The sequence below is a fragment of the Thunnus maccoyii genome, chromosome 4 (genome assembly GCF_910596095.1).
Source record: "Thunnus maccoyii chromosome 4, fThuMac1.1, whole genome shotgun sequence".
NCBI lineage: Eukaryota > Metazoa > Chordata > Actinopteri > Scombriformes > Scombridae > Thunnus > Thunnus maccoyii.
Window position 1 is genome coordinate 17,981,488 of NC_056536.1, and position 18,133 is coordinate 17,999,620.

Below are 18,133 nucleotides of genomic sequence, written 5' to 3' on the forward strand. Positions count from 1 at the left end.
TTCAGTTTCTCATCTGGTTTTTTATTCTTACTCTTTTTGATGCCAAATACCGGAACTAAAGATGAGAGTGCCCCACATGTTGGTTACTACAACGGTGATTGCCGTGTTGTTGAATCACTCTTCGCTGTGGAGAGCAGTTCAGAGGACGAGGGAGGAAGAGGAAAGAACCCAGAGACCTGTTAGTCTTCAAGGTAATTTCTGACAAAGGAAAGACATACAGTACAGTGTGAGTGTATGTATGAATGTGCTTATTACCAGAGGCTTGGTGACTCTCTTCCTCTGCAGAGACTGTAATGCCACGGTAACCCCCTTCTTTGGCGCAGTAATGGATAAACCTAAAAAGAGAGTTCAGCATAGGAGGCTGTCCAACCCATTCTTCTCCACTGAAAGACTGTTAACACTGAAGACACTGAATTAGGACTAGTGGCCTTACTTGTTCCAAAGTTGGTCAGCTTTCAAGACTCTGGGGTCTCCCACCACAATCAGCAGAGCTCGGGCTCGGGTGATTGCCACGTTGAACCTCTGAGAAGATAATTTCAGTTTGTGCTCTACTGATGCTACCATAGTAGTTTAATAGAAATCATTAATATGCATCTGCTTTACTGTAAGAAATATATGTTTGTCTTGAGTTATTGTGTAATGTTTAATACCTTCTCATTATTAACAAAGCCCAGAGTGAATCGCTGCTTGTGCGCTGTCAGTTTAGGATTGCTGCGGACTGTAGACACCAGAATAACGTTGAACTCTTTACCCTGAAACTTTTCCACGGAACCAACCTATGAAAAACACGAATGCAAGGTTTGTTTAGTGTAAATCCAAAATCTCTCTTACACGTGTTTCACAACAAACATACAATTACTTTGTATCTCCATACTGTGGTGGAAGTAGACCGAATAAAGGAGACCAAGAAAGAGAAATTGGTCTTTTGTATATTTATTTATCTTTTGAGCAAAAGGACTGAAACCTACAAGGTGACAGTCAGCATCTGCCGAGGAAATGATCCAGAGTACCTTGTCATCAGAGTTTTTATACACATAGGAACAAAGACTCAATAGTTACACTCAACAAGAAAAACACATTGATGATTGATTAAGGCATTTCTCAATTGAAGGCTCACCCTTTGTCTCAAATTTGTGTGGGGGACAGTTAATGTTCAAGCTATGCTATATTTCAACCTTGCATCATTTTGCATGTAAAAGTGGTACAAGTCAGGCATTGTATGAGGGAAAGTCAGTTCATGTGCAGTATTAGAAGTTCGAGCAAAGTTCAGCAGAAGGGAGAGATTCAAAGGTCATGTATTAAATGATAATTGTATATTCAAGGGTTATACATTAAATGACAGGTTATGTATTATATGATACTTTAATTTTTCCTCTACACATACCAATATGTTTTCTAAGTTTTCCTTCCTGAGATCTTTGTCCATCTGAAGGGCGATCTGGATTTTCTCCACCTGTTAGCACACAAAAATTGGACGATGTGAACAAGATTGCCCTTATCGAAACCCTAATTTCCCGTTACCCGTGGTCACCATGGTAGGCACAGAAAGTACCACCAAAGGTTCAGTATTTGAACAAGATGTCGTTGCTACAAGGATAATTGCAAAGATTATTATTTTTTGTATGGCACTTGGCCTGTGGGAGGAAATGACAGCAAGCCTGACTAACAGATCCATGAACATATCCATAGATTATTTTAAGACAGTACACTCACTTGTTTTCTGTATGGTGCAATGATGCCAATTTCTCCTGGTCCAATTTGTGTGACACCCTTTTTGTGAAGATAGTCAATAAGGGCTTTTAAGTATTCCTTCAATACCTCCATCTCTGCTGTGTTGTAAACAGAGGGACAGTTGGCGGCACGTTCGTCAGTACCTGCCACGCCATGGAAGATCAAAGGGAAACCCTGAGACATAGAAAAAGAAATTAGACTAGGGGTGGACAGAGAGGGAGAGCATTGCATGTATGTTTGTGTGTGTGTGTGTCTATATTACTTTCTTGGGCAAGCGTTTCCATTTGCAGTATTGACTGCAATTCTCTTTAGGAGCATAAGGCTGAAGTTGTCCTTTATAAAAGAGCTCATTTGGAATTTTCAGAATTGCAGGATGTGACCTGAGACAGAGTGAAGAAGAAAAGAAGACCACTGAAAAAATGTGAACCAGGGACACGTTTAGAAAAAGCTTGGGCAAGTGGAGGGAGATCAATAAGTGGTTTAAAAGTAACGTTGAGGGAAAATATAGAAATAAAGTAAAGCATCACCACTACCACACCTGTAGTTCCTCAATAATTTTGTGACAAAACAGCTGTTGAACCCGTGTGTCTCATGTGACTTATACAGGTCGATGTCCCCCATCAGACGCTCCAACAGGGACACATCTGCACAGAGTAAATAGCTTCAAACTTCCACAGGTCCAAGCAATAATAAACAGCGTTCAGCAGTTAAGAGCAAATTAGTGATCATTTGAAAACTTCACACACCATATAGTGTTTAGCTGTATATTTTTAAGTTATCCACAGTGCTCACCCATGCCATGTTTCTCTGCCAACTTGGACGTGACGATGGGGCCTGACTGTTTAGGGTCTCCAGCCAGCACTACCTGGCATTTGTTTGGTTTTACTAAACCTTTGGAGCAAACACAGAAACAGTAAAAGGGAAAGCTTATATAGAATATCATATACGGTATGTTAAACAAGCTGAACTTGTTTGTCACCTGCTAACGGGATGATACACTCTGTTTCTGCAGCCTGGCCTGCCTCATCCACAAAGATATAAGTGTAATGACCTGGAGGAACCCCACCTGTCACTAGCCTGGAGAGAGAGAGAGAGAGAGAGAGAGAGAGAGAGAGAGAGAGAGAGAGAGAGAGAGAGAGAGAGAGAGAGAGAGAATGCAGCCATTAATAATAATATTAATTACTTCTGCACTACTTGTTACTGGGCAAAACTAAATTGTGATGTGTTACCACCAAACACAATAGCATAGTGCATTAACTACTGTACCGTGCCGCAGTCAGCAGTGTGGTGACCATGATATTATACTTCATCAGCTCCTCTTTAGGGGGCATCATAAGTGTTTTTGTCTTCTTGTTCAGGTTGCAGTTATGCTACAAAAATGAAAAAGCACATATGTACATATATAAACACACTTTAATGTGCAGCTGCCAGAATTAAGTTTGATAGCATAGATGATATTTAATGGAGGTGAATCTGCAGATTTCTTCATAAATCTGGTATGTGCTGGGTGAATTTGCATTTATATGTTCTGGTACAAATGTGCAACTGCAATGATGTCATTCAAGAGTTCATTCAGTTGTAAAATGTTTTAAACAATCCAGCAGAATTGAATGCCTTTGTGGAGCTACATAAATTAACCGTCTTAGAAACTATGGCATATGTGACATCTTGTCATATATTCATGTTGTCTTAATGCTGCTTCTTTAGGTTTGTTTATTTTTGAGGGAAATTACTCAAAAAATGAAAAAAGTATGCAGACCTTTATAATCTGGGGAATATTTCTCACGGAGCAATTTAGGGCGTACAAGCGATACAACTTGCGCTTGCCTATATTTCCACTCAGTATCTTTTCACAGAGGTGATCAGTTGCACTGTTGGAGGGAGCGCAGGCCAGGATATTGCAGGACATCTGAGTTTTCATTATCTGCTTGATGGCTTCCACCAAAGTCACTGTTTTGCCTGATGACCAATATATGTAAAAAATATATTATTCTAGATGTTAAGACAAATCATTAAACATCATTCACAAACATGCATGTACGCTACCTGTGCCAGGTGGACCAAATACCAGGTAAGGGGCAGGTTTTGCAGAAGCGGCTACAATGTGTTGAATGGCTATGCACTGCTCCGGGTTGTTCTCCGACTCCAACGGCCTGCTGACAGAGAAACAGAGGTGCAGAGGAGTAACATCAGAGCTGAGTCATCCTTAAGAGAGAGTCAGTGTTGACATGCACAGAGTGAACCAAATATTAGAGATATGATTAAAAGCACATGACTGTATCACATGGATTCTTGACCTTGAAGTATTCTGACCTGTGTACACATGAATGGTGCGAAGAAAAGTTTCCAGTAGGGAACAGCACCTCCTTCAATTTGTGCCTATGCACCAGCGCTGCTGCTCTATGCTGGATACGCAGAGGCAGACGGTTGACAATGAAGTTCACCTTGAACCTCATGCCCTCCTTGAAATGCCTCAAGAACCTGCATTCAAATTCAGTTAGTCATGTGTGGTGATAAGGACAGCATAACTTAACAAATACAATGGGTGAGCATTGTATAAAAAAAGAGTGATGTTCAAATAACACTGAAACCAAGAGGCCTTTCTAGATTGACAAGATCAGAAAAAAACTACTACTCCCCCTCCACCCCCTTTCCTATAATGCCTTTGAAAAGATTAAATGATCATTACTGTATCAGTCACTTTCCACTTTGAGAAAAATGTGAACATATTTAATTCCAGCCTTAAACTTGTAGCAGGTAAGTAGCTTCAAACTTGTAGTGCAGTGGTGAAACAAGTTTTTTTCCCATTTAATAAAAGTTCAGAGCCATATCTCACATTCAAAACATCTGTCTACTGTAAGTGTCAGTATTATTGTATATTTTCAGACAACTGACTGTGGAGAAACTGGTATTTCTGCCTCTTTTATGTTGGATTTCTTGCTGTTTAATTATTTAATGCTTATAGATCATATATTTAATTGAAATGGACAAATATACCACCAAACAACAAAATAAGGTCAGTGTCAGGGTCTTAGGGGATTCTTTCCTGTAAGAATTTCATCATTTAATCCCATTTGATCCCTCCTTGTTTTCACACAATGGGCTGTTCTTACTTTTCGCACAACTGCAGGTAGACCTGCTCTGCATCCTCATGTTGGATCCAGCCTTTGTAAACTGCATTTTCAAAACCTCCTGACTTGTCTAAAGGAGTCACCAGCACTTGGTTTCCAGGCAACAAGGATGAAGAGCTTCCAGTGACACCTGCAATCTGATGATACAAAAGGTTTGTGTGTAATTTATACAGTCATTGAGGTGAAAGTTCCAGCCAAAGCAATGACAGTACAGCATTTGTCTTTTGGTCTCTCACCCGCAGAATAAGAAGATTCTTGGTGTTTTTGTCTCTGAACATGGTCACATCATCCTGGTTGTACTTCTCAACCTCTGTCTTCAGCTGGAGCTCCTCGAGATGCAACAGCAGGTGGAATCTCCTGAAGTAGTTTTTCCAGTTCAGAAGTGTCTCCTGAAGGTCCCTGAAGAGATCCCAGTGACATGAAAAGGTGGATCAGGTTCGTGATCAGATTAGGGCATCATGTTTCCTGCCCTGATAGCGTATAGCGTATATTTTTCAAATCACAGCATTAGTGTGCCATGTTAGTTAAGACAGCATGTCCACTTAGCTTAAGATACAGTATTTTCTCCCAGTGTTTATGCAATGTTATGTTATGCAAACAGCTCCTTGCATAAGGTGGAGTAAGACTATTGCAAACATGAGTCATTATGCAATCACATACCATTGTATGTAATATATTGTCCTGACACGTGATTGGTTGACATGATGTCGAGTCAAAACCTGATTGACTCATAAGTAATTAAATCTGGTGCAGAGTAAACTCACATTCTCATTCAAAGTGTGTGCACATGAAAATACATACGTGTCTGCTTTTATCAAGTCTTTTGTGCTTTGGGGCATCGGATAGTCGTTCAAAGGCACTACAGACTTCAGCCACATCGATACAACACTGGAGTGGATAAACAAAGACAAAAGATGACTCGTAAAACCAGTGACTGATACATGTGGCAATCTGCAGAATTTAAATTGAGATGGGTGACAGAGTCCTCTATGTGAATGGAGACTATCAGAGGTATAAAGATACAGTAATTTAAGCCTTCGGTAATTCAGCCTTTTGTGGTAATGTATGTCTGAAAAAGCTAAGAGAGGATCATTGGATTATCTCATGAGCGATGCTGTACAGCATAATCTGCACATTAACAGATATGACATGAATATTACAAGATATTAACTTGTTATACCCTTTAGTAGACGTCGACTTCTCAGTTTGGAACTCGCACAGTGAGTTTGTGGCTGTGGATGGGAGCTCTTTATTAGAAGACGTATGATGTGTGACTTCCAAGAGGCGCATAATCTCAAATTTATCTGACGACTGCTTGCGCGTTTCAAACTTAAAGACCAGCAACTGTTCATAGAAGCCTGCGTGGACAGCGTGGAAGTGGACCTTGATTTTATAGGTCTCTCCTAAGAACAACATGAGAGTGGAGATGGTAAAGAGATTAGGCACATATGGATGGATTAATATGGAATAAAACTCAGCCTTTATGTCATTTATTAAAAAATAATACATTTATTTAACACCACATGAACTCACAATAACAGTAATATTTTCTCTCTCACATGTTGGATTAAAGCCACCTATTGTGTTGTAACAGTATCTGTGCAGAGTCTAACCCTGACACATGAACAACTTTATTCAAATGTATTGAACATGACAAATATTTTAATTATACAAAATGGCAAAAAGTACTTTATTATGACGAGTCAGTGAACCCTACTGTTTCTATTATGGCTACAGCTCAAAGTTTTTGTCTCTCTTTCTATAATAGTTATTACTTTTTTTACATTATTGTTTTATTATGTACCTTCAGCCTTTATTTTAGTCTTACAAAAATCCTCAAGTCAAAGTAAACAGTACACAGTCACTACCTATGCTGTTTATGTTCTTTTTCCTTGTGAATCAACAATTAAAAGTGGTGTGTATTGTACTCTTAAAAGGAATAGTTCAACATTTTGGTAAATATGCTTATTCACTTCCAGGCAGAGAGTTAGATTTGAAGATCAATACTGCTCTCATATCTGTCTGCTAACTATAAAGCTACAGCCAGCAGCCGGTTATGCAGCTTAGCTTACTATAATGAATGTAAACAAGGGGAAGCAGCTAGCTTGGCTCTGTTCAACAGTTACAAAATCTGTCTACCAGCAACAAAAGATCACTATATGCTGTTTGAGACCAGTTACTTCCTGAAGTCTCTGCTGGTTTCCTGGCAACTGCTCAGATTAATTTATACAGCATATTTATATTTTTCATATTTAAGAGTGGTATAATTCTTCTAATCTAACTCTCTGTAAACTGTAAAGTTTAGTTGTCTCAACAAGGAAGGACATGAGCTTGTAGCAATTTCCGGTAAACATGACAGAATGCCATGCTCGTCTCCAACATTGATGCGTGTGTTGACCATATGTTTAGAAAAATACATCCAACACATGTACTTTAATTTGCTCATTTGTCACTGGTGTCGATATCCAACAAGAACTGACAACGGTACAGACCCTCTTGCAGGTGTGGTTTATGATTGTGTGTGTCTTCTTCATACCTGGTCTAAGAGTGTGTCGCTTGATAGTCTTGACTCTTTTTCCATGAGAATCTCTGACAGTGAAAATGTTCCTTACGAAGTCAGAAGCCCGAAAACTCAAATAAACAGTTTTGACACCAGAGTTCTTCACAGTCAATGGCACAACTATCTGTTGGACAGGAAACATGTCATATTATTATCTCATACAAGCTCACACAATAAATGGGGATATTGATGTAAGCTCTTGTCTTTGCATTGATGAGACCTAAATGTTGAGCGACAAAATTTTTATTAATGTAAACTATCTGCTTCTACTCAGACTTAATGCACATGTTTAAGATAAAGGTGTTACTAAATTTATACTGATTTGCTAGTACAGATAGCACATCTTACCGTGTTTTCATATAGAGTGAGGCAGATCTTTTCCTCTGTTGAAGCAGGCTCTGAAGTTACGGTGACATTGTATTTATTGGGGATTAGCTGAGCCCTGTGTTGTTGGACAACATGGAATACATCAAGGCTTGTTTGAATTAAATCATACATAAAGTGGACTGCCACACACATACAGTAATTCTGCACACAGTCACAGAGATTTAATTACACTGAGTGAAGGGTGTTGGGCCATTACCCTTCCTGCCTTTGGTGCTAAACCAAAGTCAGCTAAAGAAATGTATGCTGCAGAGGTAGAATCAGTGTAAACGCCAGCAAGTAATGAAGACAAGTGGATGCACAATGAAGTTTGAGAGAGCAACCATTATGAAAGGAAACACTGTGACACTAGTCTTAACCACTGCAGAGGAACTTTGGTCTGGCTGGTAAGGTTTGAGGGCTTGGCAGTACAGTCATAGTTGATAAAAACCAAGGCTGAGAGAAATTACTTACTTGCAGTTTCCACAGGATACTGTTCATCTGCATAAAGATGTTACTGAGAATTTCCTACATCATGTGGGAAATTACTAATCTTGCTTTATAAAAATAATAACTTAGAAGGGGAAGTTATAAAGAAGAAATGGGACAAAGGAGCAGGGTACTTACCATTGATTTGTATTTGTTGTGCTTACTGGGTTGAAGTTTACATCATATTACTCATCTTTTGAACAGAAATGTTTCATGTGATTTTTGGGACTCATGTGATTCATGGGACATGGGACTTTTCCTTCATCAGGGTTTAACATTTCACTCTAACCAATCTGTGATGTTCTGCCTATGAGGACTTCAAATTAATAAAGATTGTGTGACTGCATAATAAATGAGTGTAATAAGCCATAGAATGTTTTGAAAGTCATGAAACCTGAATAATACGGTACCTTGTAATGTGAGTGATTCTAACTTTTAATCTGTCTGAGTTTTAGGTTCTAACTGAAGGCTTTCTTACCTGTATTTCTGGAACAACTTAGCCTTTTTCAGACGTGCTTGAATCTTTTTGCGGGCCTGCTGAGCCATCTGTGCTTCAACATCAAATGCATTTTGTGGCTCATTCAGGTGACCCGATGTACCTGGTTCCGTATTTTGGACAGACTTTGCTGCAGGCAACATCTGCAGCTGCTGCCGCTGCTTCTGGTGTTGGCTCATTTGCTCTTGATGGAACTGGTGAAGAACCAGACAGGATCATGAATCCATTGTCTTTCAATTTCACTCTCTGAATTTGCTGGAAAGTTTTTCATATCCCATAGACAGAGATTAAAGTAAAAGTACATTATCTACAGTACTGTGGAAGTACAATGGTTGTAGTCTATAATTATAGGAAAATCCCCCAGTTCTATTTGCTCATCATTCATGTGATTCCTAACACTGTGGCTTTTGATAGACTTGTTTGATGTGACATCAACCCTCCATCAAAGCTAAATCTCACCTGAATCCCAAAAATGTTATGGCCTGAGCTTACAAATTAAGTACTACAAGCAAATCCACTCCAGCATAGATATATCTGACCCTGTTGTCAGTACACTTGTTCCCTGGACAGTTAGATAACATGATTTATAGTATAAATAGTATAATAGTATTGAGTAAGTAAAGCATTAACCTTAGCTGTACTTAAATTAATCTAATTTTATTTTATAACATTAATTTAATTTAAAATCTAATGACAGAAGAGTTATGCAGTTTTTGCACATTGTGATATAAGTTATATAACTATAAATATAGGGCTAAAAATATCTTTAATAATAAAATTATGAATATCCTAATTTCAGTTAGATAATTGTTGCTACATGTATCCGCTAGGTGGCAGTGAAAGAAAAAAAAAAGACCCAGAGGGAAATTTATGGAGCACAAAAAATGACGTAAGCATAAATAAATAAATAATAGATACATTTTGGAAATGAAAAAGGATATAATTGAATTAATGTCTTGGATTTATTTGCTACCTTTCCACAAATAATCTTTTATTAAGGCTATTTCTGTATTTCTACATGTATTTATTTACTTATGTATTTCTACATTTATTTATTTATGCACTTATTTATTTATTTATTTATGCTAATGTCATTTTTTGTGCGCCATAGTAATTTGTCTTGGACACACGATGCTGCTGCTGAGTGTCAACAGAAACCACAGGCAGCTAGGTTAGCTTAAATGGAGCTGCAATTGAACCTGGAGGCAGAAATGAGGCAGCAAAGAGTGAAACTAATTTAAGTAATGTAGCTGTACACCTTAAGCGCAAAAACAACATAAGATAACAGAGTGTCTTGGTAAGTATAAGTTACCTGCTTGGTGTAGCCTGTGATTTCATTTCAACAGTATAAATGTAGCATTTAATTAATATTTGCAGTTAAATAAGTAGCATGCTAACTTTGCTAACTAACAGTAACATCGATCTTAAACAGTACACAATTTAGAAAATATAGTAGCTAACTTACTTTTACAGACGGACAGCAGGCAACAGTAACCTGTTTGAAACTAGCTCGACAAAGTGAATTTAAGTAAAGTTTTGATTTAAAGATAAACAGATGCTCAGTTTAAGTGTATCCTAGCAACCACAGCTTTACCTGTCTGTATGGAGACATGTAAAGATGAGTAAACATGAAGTGGTGGAAAGAAACTAAGTACATTTACTCAAGTACTGTACTTTAGCACAATTTTGAGGTACTTGTACTTTACTTGAGTATTTCCATTTGATGCTACTTTATACTTCCACTCTGCTACATTTCAGAGGGAAATATTTTACTTTCTACTCCACTCTGTTTATTTGACAGCTTTAGTTACTTTTTAGATGAAGATTTAACACAATGATTAATATAACAAGCTTTTAAATACAACACAGTGTTAAAGATGAAACCAGTGGTTTCCAACCTTTTTGGCTTTTGACGTCTTACAAAAAGCAGTGTGTAGTTGTGGTCACATTTCAGATGTCTATGAGTTGGTAACAGCTCCACCAAATAGTGGTTTTCCCTCAAAACTTTTCACATGGTCTCATTTCAATAAATGTTCAAATGATCCAATATTTCACCAAAAATGAAAGATTAGAGGGAAAGTCCCCTTTGTTTAATCTTCTTTCCTCTCCCATGACCACTCATGAGATGTATCAGGTGACCCTTTGGAGGGGCCCAACCCCTAGGTTGGAAACCACTGGACTAAACCAGCTAACTGTACATAAAGTATATCAAACTAGCTCCACCTCCAGTAGCTACAACAGTAACATGTTGCTTACATGCTGATGCCTCAGTTTTAATAATCTAATGACGTCATATATAATAATATATCAGTCAGAGGGACGAAATTAGTACTTTTACTTTAATACTTCAATACTACATCAAGCTGCTAAAACTTATGTACTTTTACTTAAGTAGGATTTTTCATGCAGGACTTTTACTTGTAATGGAGTATTTTGACATTGTTGTATGGGTACTTTTACTTAAGCAAAGGATCTGAATACTTCTTCCACCACTGTGTGAAGTGATGAGCTTAAGCTACTGCACAGTAAATCATTGATCCATCAATGTCAAATTTATTGCTCTCTCATTGCCACTGCTGAAAATAATATTTTCTGAGCAGCAGGTCTTTTGCTACCATGAAGAAAATTGTCAGCTAAGCATAAATCGTCCTATTAAATCATACAAGAAATGTATAAAATCTGTCTATTTTCTTTGAGCTAGTAATTTTAGATAAAGGCCTCCTCACTTTTTTGGCTTTGTCCAACAAAGTGGGTAGAGGAAATTGGGCACAGCAGGTGCCACAGAAATGAGGAGAGGGAATAGAAGGGTTTTTTTTTTTTTTACATTTCTTCTCCCTTGAGAGAAGGTGTGAAACTAGACTAAATCTCATTTGAATTCTGCTCATGTTGGCACCAAACAGAAAGAACTACGAGTCACTATGAATAACTCAGAAACTGCTGGCTTGTAGGTTTCGATGCTCATGTTTCAGTTTGGCCACTAGGGGTCAATACAGACCAATATTCTCTCAGTCTCTTTAAGAAGACACTGTTTGCTGACCTGACTGCCCAGCAGTCATATTTCTGATTAACTTGCTCTACAATCTTTTGCATCCTGGACATTTTGGTAGCCTGTATCTCTTTTGTTATTTATTGGTGAGGTACTTTGTTTGCAACCCTGAGAGGTGCAATATGAACTAAATTAAATTTGATTTGATTCAATTTGGTCTCTTTAGACTAAAGTAGCATGAGCACAGTAGCACCCATAAGCACTGTGTCTGCAATGCTTAGGGACCTTAGAATGACTATAATATAATTTTTATGGTGCCACTCTAATATTTCTGTAAGTACTAGAGTCCCCCTACACTCAAAAATATGTTTTGTTTATTGTTACTTAAGTTGGGCTTCGTCGTTCAGCATGATGTACGTGCAGAGTTTGACACTAAAAGGCCGTTTTCATGTGTATGTGCTGAAGGAGGAAAGTTTCTCTGTTCTCACCTTAAATCTCAGTTTAACGCATGCATGTATGAGCATGATCTATGACTCGTCTGGAAGCCAATTCTGGCTTTACATGAGTTTGATGTGGACATTTGAAGCCTCCAGTGCACGTTCACTGAAAATGGACTTTTCAATCAAGTAGGAGACATCTTTGTGTCCGGCAGTTAATTTTTAAAATGAACAATATTTGCATATTCATAGATTTTGTATTTTTCAATGAAGAAGAAGGAGGAGATGAATGATGAAGTAATTGAATTATGGGGGGAGAAAACATATCACACACAAATTATAATTCCAAGTAATTAATTCTGAGTATTTTTAGATGTCTTAGAAGATGTCTGGAGGGGATCTTTGCATTTTTTGTGGTGTGATATATTATTATTTATCAAGTTTTGCCTTTTTTATAAAGAGATTCACCATGTGCTAATATGTACTTGTTGCACAGAGCTTTATCATGGACATGACAGAAAGAAGAAACAGAATTCATGTAACAAATCGGGTTCGATGTGTTCAATGTTGTGACAACAAATAGTAAACAGAGGGGGGATCTAATAAGAGAAGGATTGTTCTTAGTATGTTACTGTGATTAGTATTACTTTACATAAGTTTAGCTCATATTTCAAGATTTCTTTATTATATTTATAGTCATTGTGCAAAGTACAGTACATTTGTGATTAGGTGCATAAAAAATGTAATGCAAAAAGAGCAACAATCAAACACTAAATAAGGTAAAATAGTTCTTCAGGATTCTTAAGTTCCAAGCCATAGAGGGTTTGGTAACTTTTTAAGGTAATTGTGAGTTTCAGGGTTTAGAGGGGTTAATATGTGTGTGTATATCTGAGGGCAGGAGGTGTCTACTGATGACTCAGAAGAAAGTTTGTAAGTGGCCAAATGAGGATTAGAAGGATAAGGGGTCGGGTTTGTTTGACACAAAATCTTTAGAACAACCAGAGGTGTTTGTTTATCCTGATCAATGTTAGTGCTGTGCATGTGTCTGTTTGTGTTTGTGTTTCTGTCAGCCGCCTATCTGTCTGCTTATCCGTGTTTGTGTTTGCAGCTGAATTTTGTCAGACCGAATCATGACTCAGCCAGCCAGATTCTTCTTACTGTAAGATCTGTCATCTCTCTCAGCCCTGCTGCTCCGACGGTGACTCAGTGATAGTCCTGCTGTCCCGGCGGCCATGACCCTAAATGAGCCAGAATCACATCCACACAGAAAGAGCTTGTATGTTTCTGTATATGTATGTGTGAGAGAGAGAGAGTGAGGGTGCCCCTGATAGCAGCGTGCATGTGTAACTGTTTATCGAACGACATGTCGCTGCTGCATCGTGTGTGAGTGTATGTGTGTGTCAATGACCCAGGGAGACAGCAGGGCCAAGAAATGACTTAAACGGCCGCAGCTGCCTTTCCATGGCAACAGGGTGTTTTAATGGAGGGACATTATGGGCTAGAGAGCAGGGTAATGACCGCTCTGGCCCGTCGGAATGCCTTGATCTTATCACCATGGCGAGAGGGGATGCTCCCACTTTCTGATGGTCTAATAGCCCCTGCTCTAATAGACAGGCAGCCTGGGCCATTGAGGTCACCCGGAAACACAGGACCACCCCTCCCACCCCCCCAACACACACACCCCCACACACCCAAACCCCCACAACCACTGCTCTGCCACAGAGGCTCACCGTAACCGTATTCAGTTTTCTGATGATGTACGCTGCCTTTCTGACCAATAGGCTGCATGTTGCAAGTATATTTCTGATAGAAATGTAATCAGATGGCACCTCTACCAGGAGAGCGGAGGAGAGGAGAGAGGGAAACAAGAGAAAAGATGAGGAGAGAGCAGACGAGAGATAAGGGCTTGTTGAAAACCTGTTTGCAGAAGAATGGCCTGTCACTGTTTTGGCACCCTCGCAGACTCTCGTACTCGCTTACCCTCCCGAATCTCACACAGCACAGCGGAGTGTATACATGGACAAATCCTATAAGACCATTTCAATACCACAACAGTCTTCTTCTAATCTGTTTGTTTGAAATTTGTGATTAATCTGCAATTTTCTGCAGACCTAACGCAGGCCTTATCCACACCTATTTGTCCATGTTAAGGGGTTGAGTTATTTCTCAACACGATTGGTGGGATGCCAGTGGAGGAGTATATGTGTGTGTGTGTGTGTGTGTGTGTGTGTGTGTGTGTGTGTGTGTGTGTGTGTGAATGTTGCTCTTTATCTCACTCAATGAGTGAATGGAGGTTGGCTGTAAGGCTATCTGTCCCTCTCAGACACCCAATCTGTCTCTGTCACTGTGCTTGCAGCCCCGACCTGCACATACACACACACACACACACACACACACACACACACACACACACACACACACACACACAATCTTGGTTAAGATGAACTGGCCTCCTGAGTGACATTACCCTTGCTAGATGCACCACATCACTGTTGGTGTGGTTTCAGCTATACCAACAATGACAGAATGTACTGACTAAATTTAGTTATGTTTTAGTTGGACTTTGTTGAAATCAAACTAAGAATTCTGATCTAAGTTCCATTTATTACAATCGCTCTCTCTCTCTTTCATGACAGGCAGACGTTGGTCAGCATGAGAGCTGTGCCTGTGCTGAAGTGTCCCATTGAGTTTGCTGAAGTGGACTTATCTCTCTACCATCCCTTCTTGTGTCTCACTCTCTACTGGATCCAGACAAGGCTTGAACGCCACACTCATCCTGCCCTCTTCTCACAAGAGAGGCCTCTGTCTTCTGGACTCAGTCAGACGCCCTCAACCACACATCCTCCTTAGAGTTGGCAAAGTGCCGCGTGAAGCTCGAGGTAATGATCTTGTGTGTGAGGACTAGACAGTTGACGGCGATGTTGAGGATGTTGACAGAAATGTTGATGCCACTGCTGAAGATGCGGCTAATTCTTAGTTGACAGTAAAGACACACAACCACAAAGTGAAGCATAATTCCTGAACTCTTGCTGTTATAACACCCAATTTTCACACACTGTACACATTTAAGATCGACAGCATAGTCTGAATTGGGGGGGGGGTACGTCTGTAGTTGCTAGGGGGTACGTGGAATATTGTGGAGTAACTCAGGCAATTTTAAAAATAGAAATAATAGAAAAAAATACTTGCATACCTATATTTGTGTTTAGGAGAGAAATAAACACACAGTTAGGATTATAAATTGTATGTGATGGTGATCTTTAGTATGTTTTTTCACAATAACCAGTACAGTTTTTAGGAGGGAAAATAATAACAAGACCTTACACTCAAAACCAAAATTGTCAACCTCATTTTTTGCACAGCCTAAATATTAACAATTCCAGGATAACTACTGTCTGTATGTTTTATATGAAAGATTATTGTATCAGTGTCCACTTTTACATTACTAGTACATAATAGTGTCAAATAACATCCGCTGATTGCCTGGCAACCCCTTGGTGACAACAAGACTCTGCAAGAGAGAAAATAAGTTTATTTCCCGAAATGTCTTAATATTCTCCTGATCATGAGCTGGAGGCCAGAAGAATGATGAGAAGAGGATACGTAAAGTAAGAATTAATGATCTATTCCAGAGAATTTTGATGCACATATGCATTTGGCCACCGCACACAAACAATGTTGACAGTGAAGATGTGCAAACCTAAATAATAAATTCTAGAGCCATCCGATGCAGCACACAAACTGCGTCAGACCACATTCGGTGACTCTCTGTGCTGTTTCTGTGTGAGGACAAACTGAAAAAGTTGCAGTATTTCAAACATCTATTTGTGTGTTTGTCCCATGGGCAAAAGACCTCACGCAGAGTTGCTAGCAGTTATATTTTTTGTGTTGTTTTCATCCTCATGTAAAATGTAAAATATACTGTATAATCCTTTTATATTGGTTGTACTAATTCATTCACAGAACAATCAGTAAACTGCCTTTTAAAGGGGAAAGAGTTACATTACCAACATTTATCATTTGTAAAGTGACTTTATGACTGGTTTGCAATACAAATGATCTGACAATCAGACAATCAGTTGAATATCAGTGGTAGCGGTGGAGGCTGTGACAGTGTGTGGATGGTCCTGTTGATGATAGATTATATGTGAGCGTGTGTGTTTTTGTGTGTGATGTACTCATATTCATGTAAACTTATGAATTGTTTCTGTAGCTTTTCCTGCGTGTGTTTATCTGCATGTAGTCATGTTAGGCGTGGTGAATCATTTGTGAAATGGAATCATTTATTTGCTCATCAGGAATAGGGAGCTTTTTCAAGCACGCACAACTTTCCCTCTCTAATGCTAAACTATAGGGTGAGAGAGTACACTGCAGCAGCTGGATATTCACGTGTATGGTGGCCATATTATCAGATTCCCCCCAACTGATCCAAGACACAAACCCGCGTCAACCATCACCATCCCTTACACCATGTAACTTCATCAGATTACATGTTCCTCGTGCTGTTGTTGTTGTATGCGGCTTGGCTCTCTGTGTGGTAAACAGCTGTTGGTGTGTGCTTTAGTGTCTGATAAACACATTAGACTGTTGTTTATTCTCCCCCAAACTATCCCAGTTCAAACACTTGATAGAGATGGAGCTCCAAGCCAATAATGGAGATGTGAGCATTGTTACAGCACTGTGACCAGTGAGAGCAAAATCATGCTGCCCACTCATACTTAATACACACACTCTTGTACATGTTTCTGACAATTATCGTTGCAGAAAACCATTTTTCCGAGTCTCCTATATGCAGTGATTTTCAACATTTTTTCACCCTTCCCTTCATCTTTCTATGCCTTTGCATCAAGGGATTTATGATGTTTTAAACAGCATTTAAAGCTTTAGTTTTAGTGTTTTACTGTATATGTGTGTATAGTGGAGCTTGTCAGTCAGTAACTCTACATACGCTTTTCCCTGCACAAGGAATTTTGTGGGACGGTGCAACATGTAAGACCATCACTATTTATCTCTATGTAAATGGGGGGAATAAGTGTTTGCACTCTCAGTGTACATGCATGTGTACTCCCCTGCATATATACAGTATGTGCCTGTGTTCCATGTGTGATCTATAATGTACACCCAGTGCAGCGAAGGTGGTGCTGCTGCCTGCCCACAAAGTCTCTGCACGAGAGCAGCAGTGTCTGAGGTGGATCAAAACACTGTCAACAGTTGGCTTTAGTCACTGGAGGAAGATATGGACACAGTATGCTGTGAAACAAAAACAAGGTGTGGTTGTGTCCTGGCCTTTTTCGCAATCTGGCTGTCAATGGGTATGATTAAAATACCACAATTCCTTTAGGCATTGAGACATCAGCGCGATGCTAGTGTTTCCCCTTCCCTCCTGAGCTTTTGCTAGACAGGAGGTACTGTGTAACATATGATTACATTAAATTTTTTTGAGGACATTAGAGTGTATTTTTAGTATTGCGTTGCCCGTTCTATTCTTTTACCTTTTTTCACGACCTGTTACACTGAATTTAGAGGAATTAAGTAGAATTTCATATATATATGTATGTATATATATTGTAAAAAAGATAGTTTGTTTTAACTTGTTTTTCTCTGATTTGAAGTTGCCTATTGAAATTAAAACTCTCTCATCTATTGATGTGATATAGAATAATTCTAGATATATGAGATCAGGCTCCAGATTTGGTTCCCGCAGCTTCAGTGTTTAAGCTGGGTTAAGCCTGTGTGAAAGCTCTATTATACTTGATTGAATTATCTCCTTACAGAGAGTGGGAGTCCGAAGCATAAACAAGTCATTCTGAACAGAGGAGAGGGACAGATGAGTTTCCTTCTGTTGTTTTTGTTTCACCAGCACTTTATTGTAAAACTGAAATGATATTGTTCCCGTGGCAGGTCTGTGTAAATGTTTTGTGCACAGTATTCTTCCATTTC

The 18,133-nt window shown here is 39.0% G+C and overlaps 2 protein-coding genes across 3 annotated transcripts in view; one reads left to right on the forward strand and one right to left on the reverse strand.

Annotated features, from left to right (window-relative positions):
* LOC121895448 (putative helicase mov-10-B.1) lies at positions 1-10,356 on the reverse strand. 2 transcript variants are annotated; one of them, XM_042408604.1, is made up of 22 exons: positions 10,236-10,356; positions 8,753-8,964; positions 7,771-7,864; positions 7,399-7,546; positions 6,043-6,265; positions 5,664-5,750; positions 5,099-5,261; positions 4,845-4,999; positions 4,045-4,212; positions 3,778-3,884; positions 3,491-3,690; positions 2,998-3,101; positions 2,711-2,808; positions 2,524-2,622; positions 2,270-2,375; positions 1,994-2,111; positions 1,714-1,905; positions 1,385-1,453; positions 651-776; positions 434-522; positions 256-335; positions 1-124 (listed from the first exon to the last, which is right to left on the reverse strand). In XM_042408604.1, the coding sequence occupies exons 2-22, from the start codon at positions 8,947-8,949 to the stop codon at positions 87-89; spliced, it is 2,661 nt and encodes an 886-aa protein (XP_042264538.1). In that variant the 5' UTR covers positions 8,950-8,964; positions 10,236-10,356; the 3' UTR covers positions 1-86. The 2 variants fall into 2 exon arrangements, with proteins under 2 accessions (XP_042264538.1, XP_042264537.1); XM_042408603.1 differs by having other exon boundaries at positions 3,778-3,887.
* A 4,602-nt stretch (positions 10,357-14,958) lies between these two features.
* Positions 14,959-18,133, forward strand: part of LOC121895445 (putative helicase mov-10-B.1) — a 65,007-nt gene continuing 61,832 nt past the window's right edge. The window contains exon 1 of the mRNA XM_042408599.1: positions 14,959-15,072. The gene's annotated coding sequence lies outside the window, so the exon portion shown is untranslated. The remainder of the gene's footprint in view (positions 15,073-18,133) is intronic.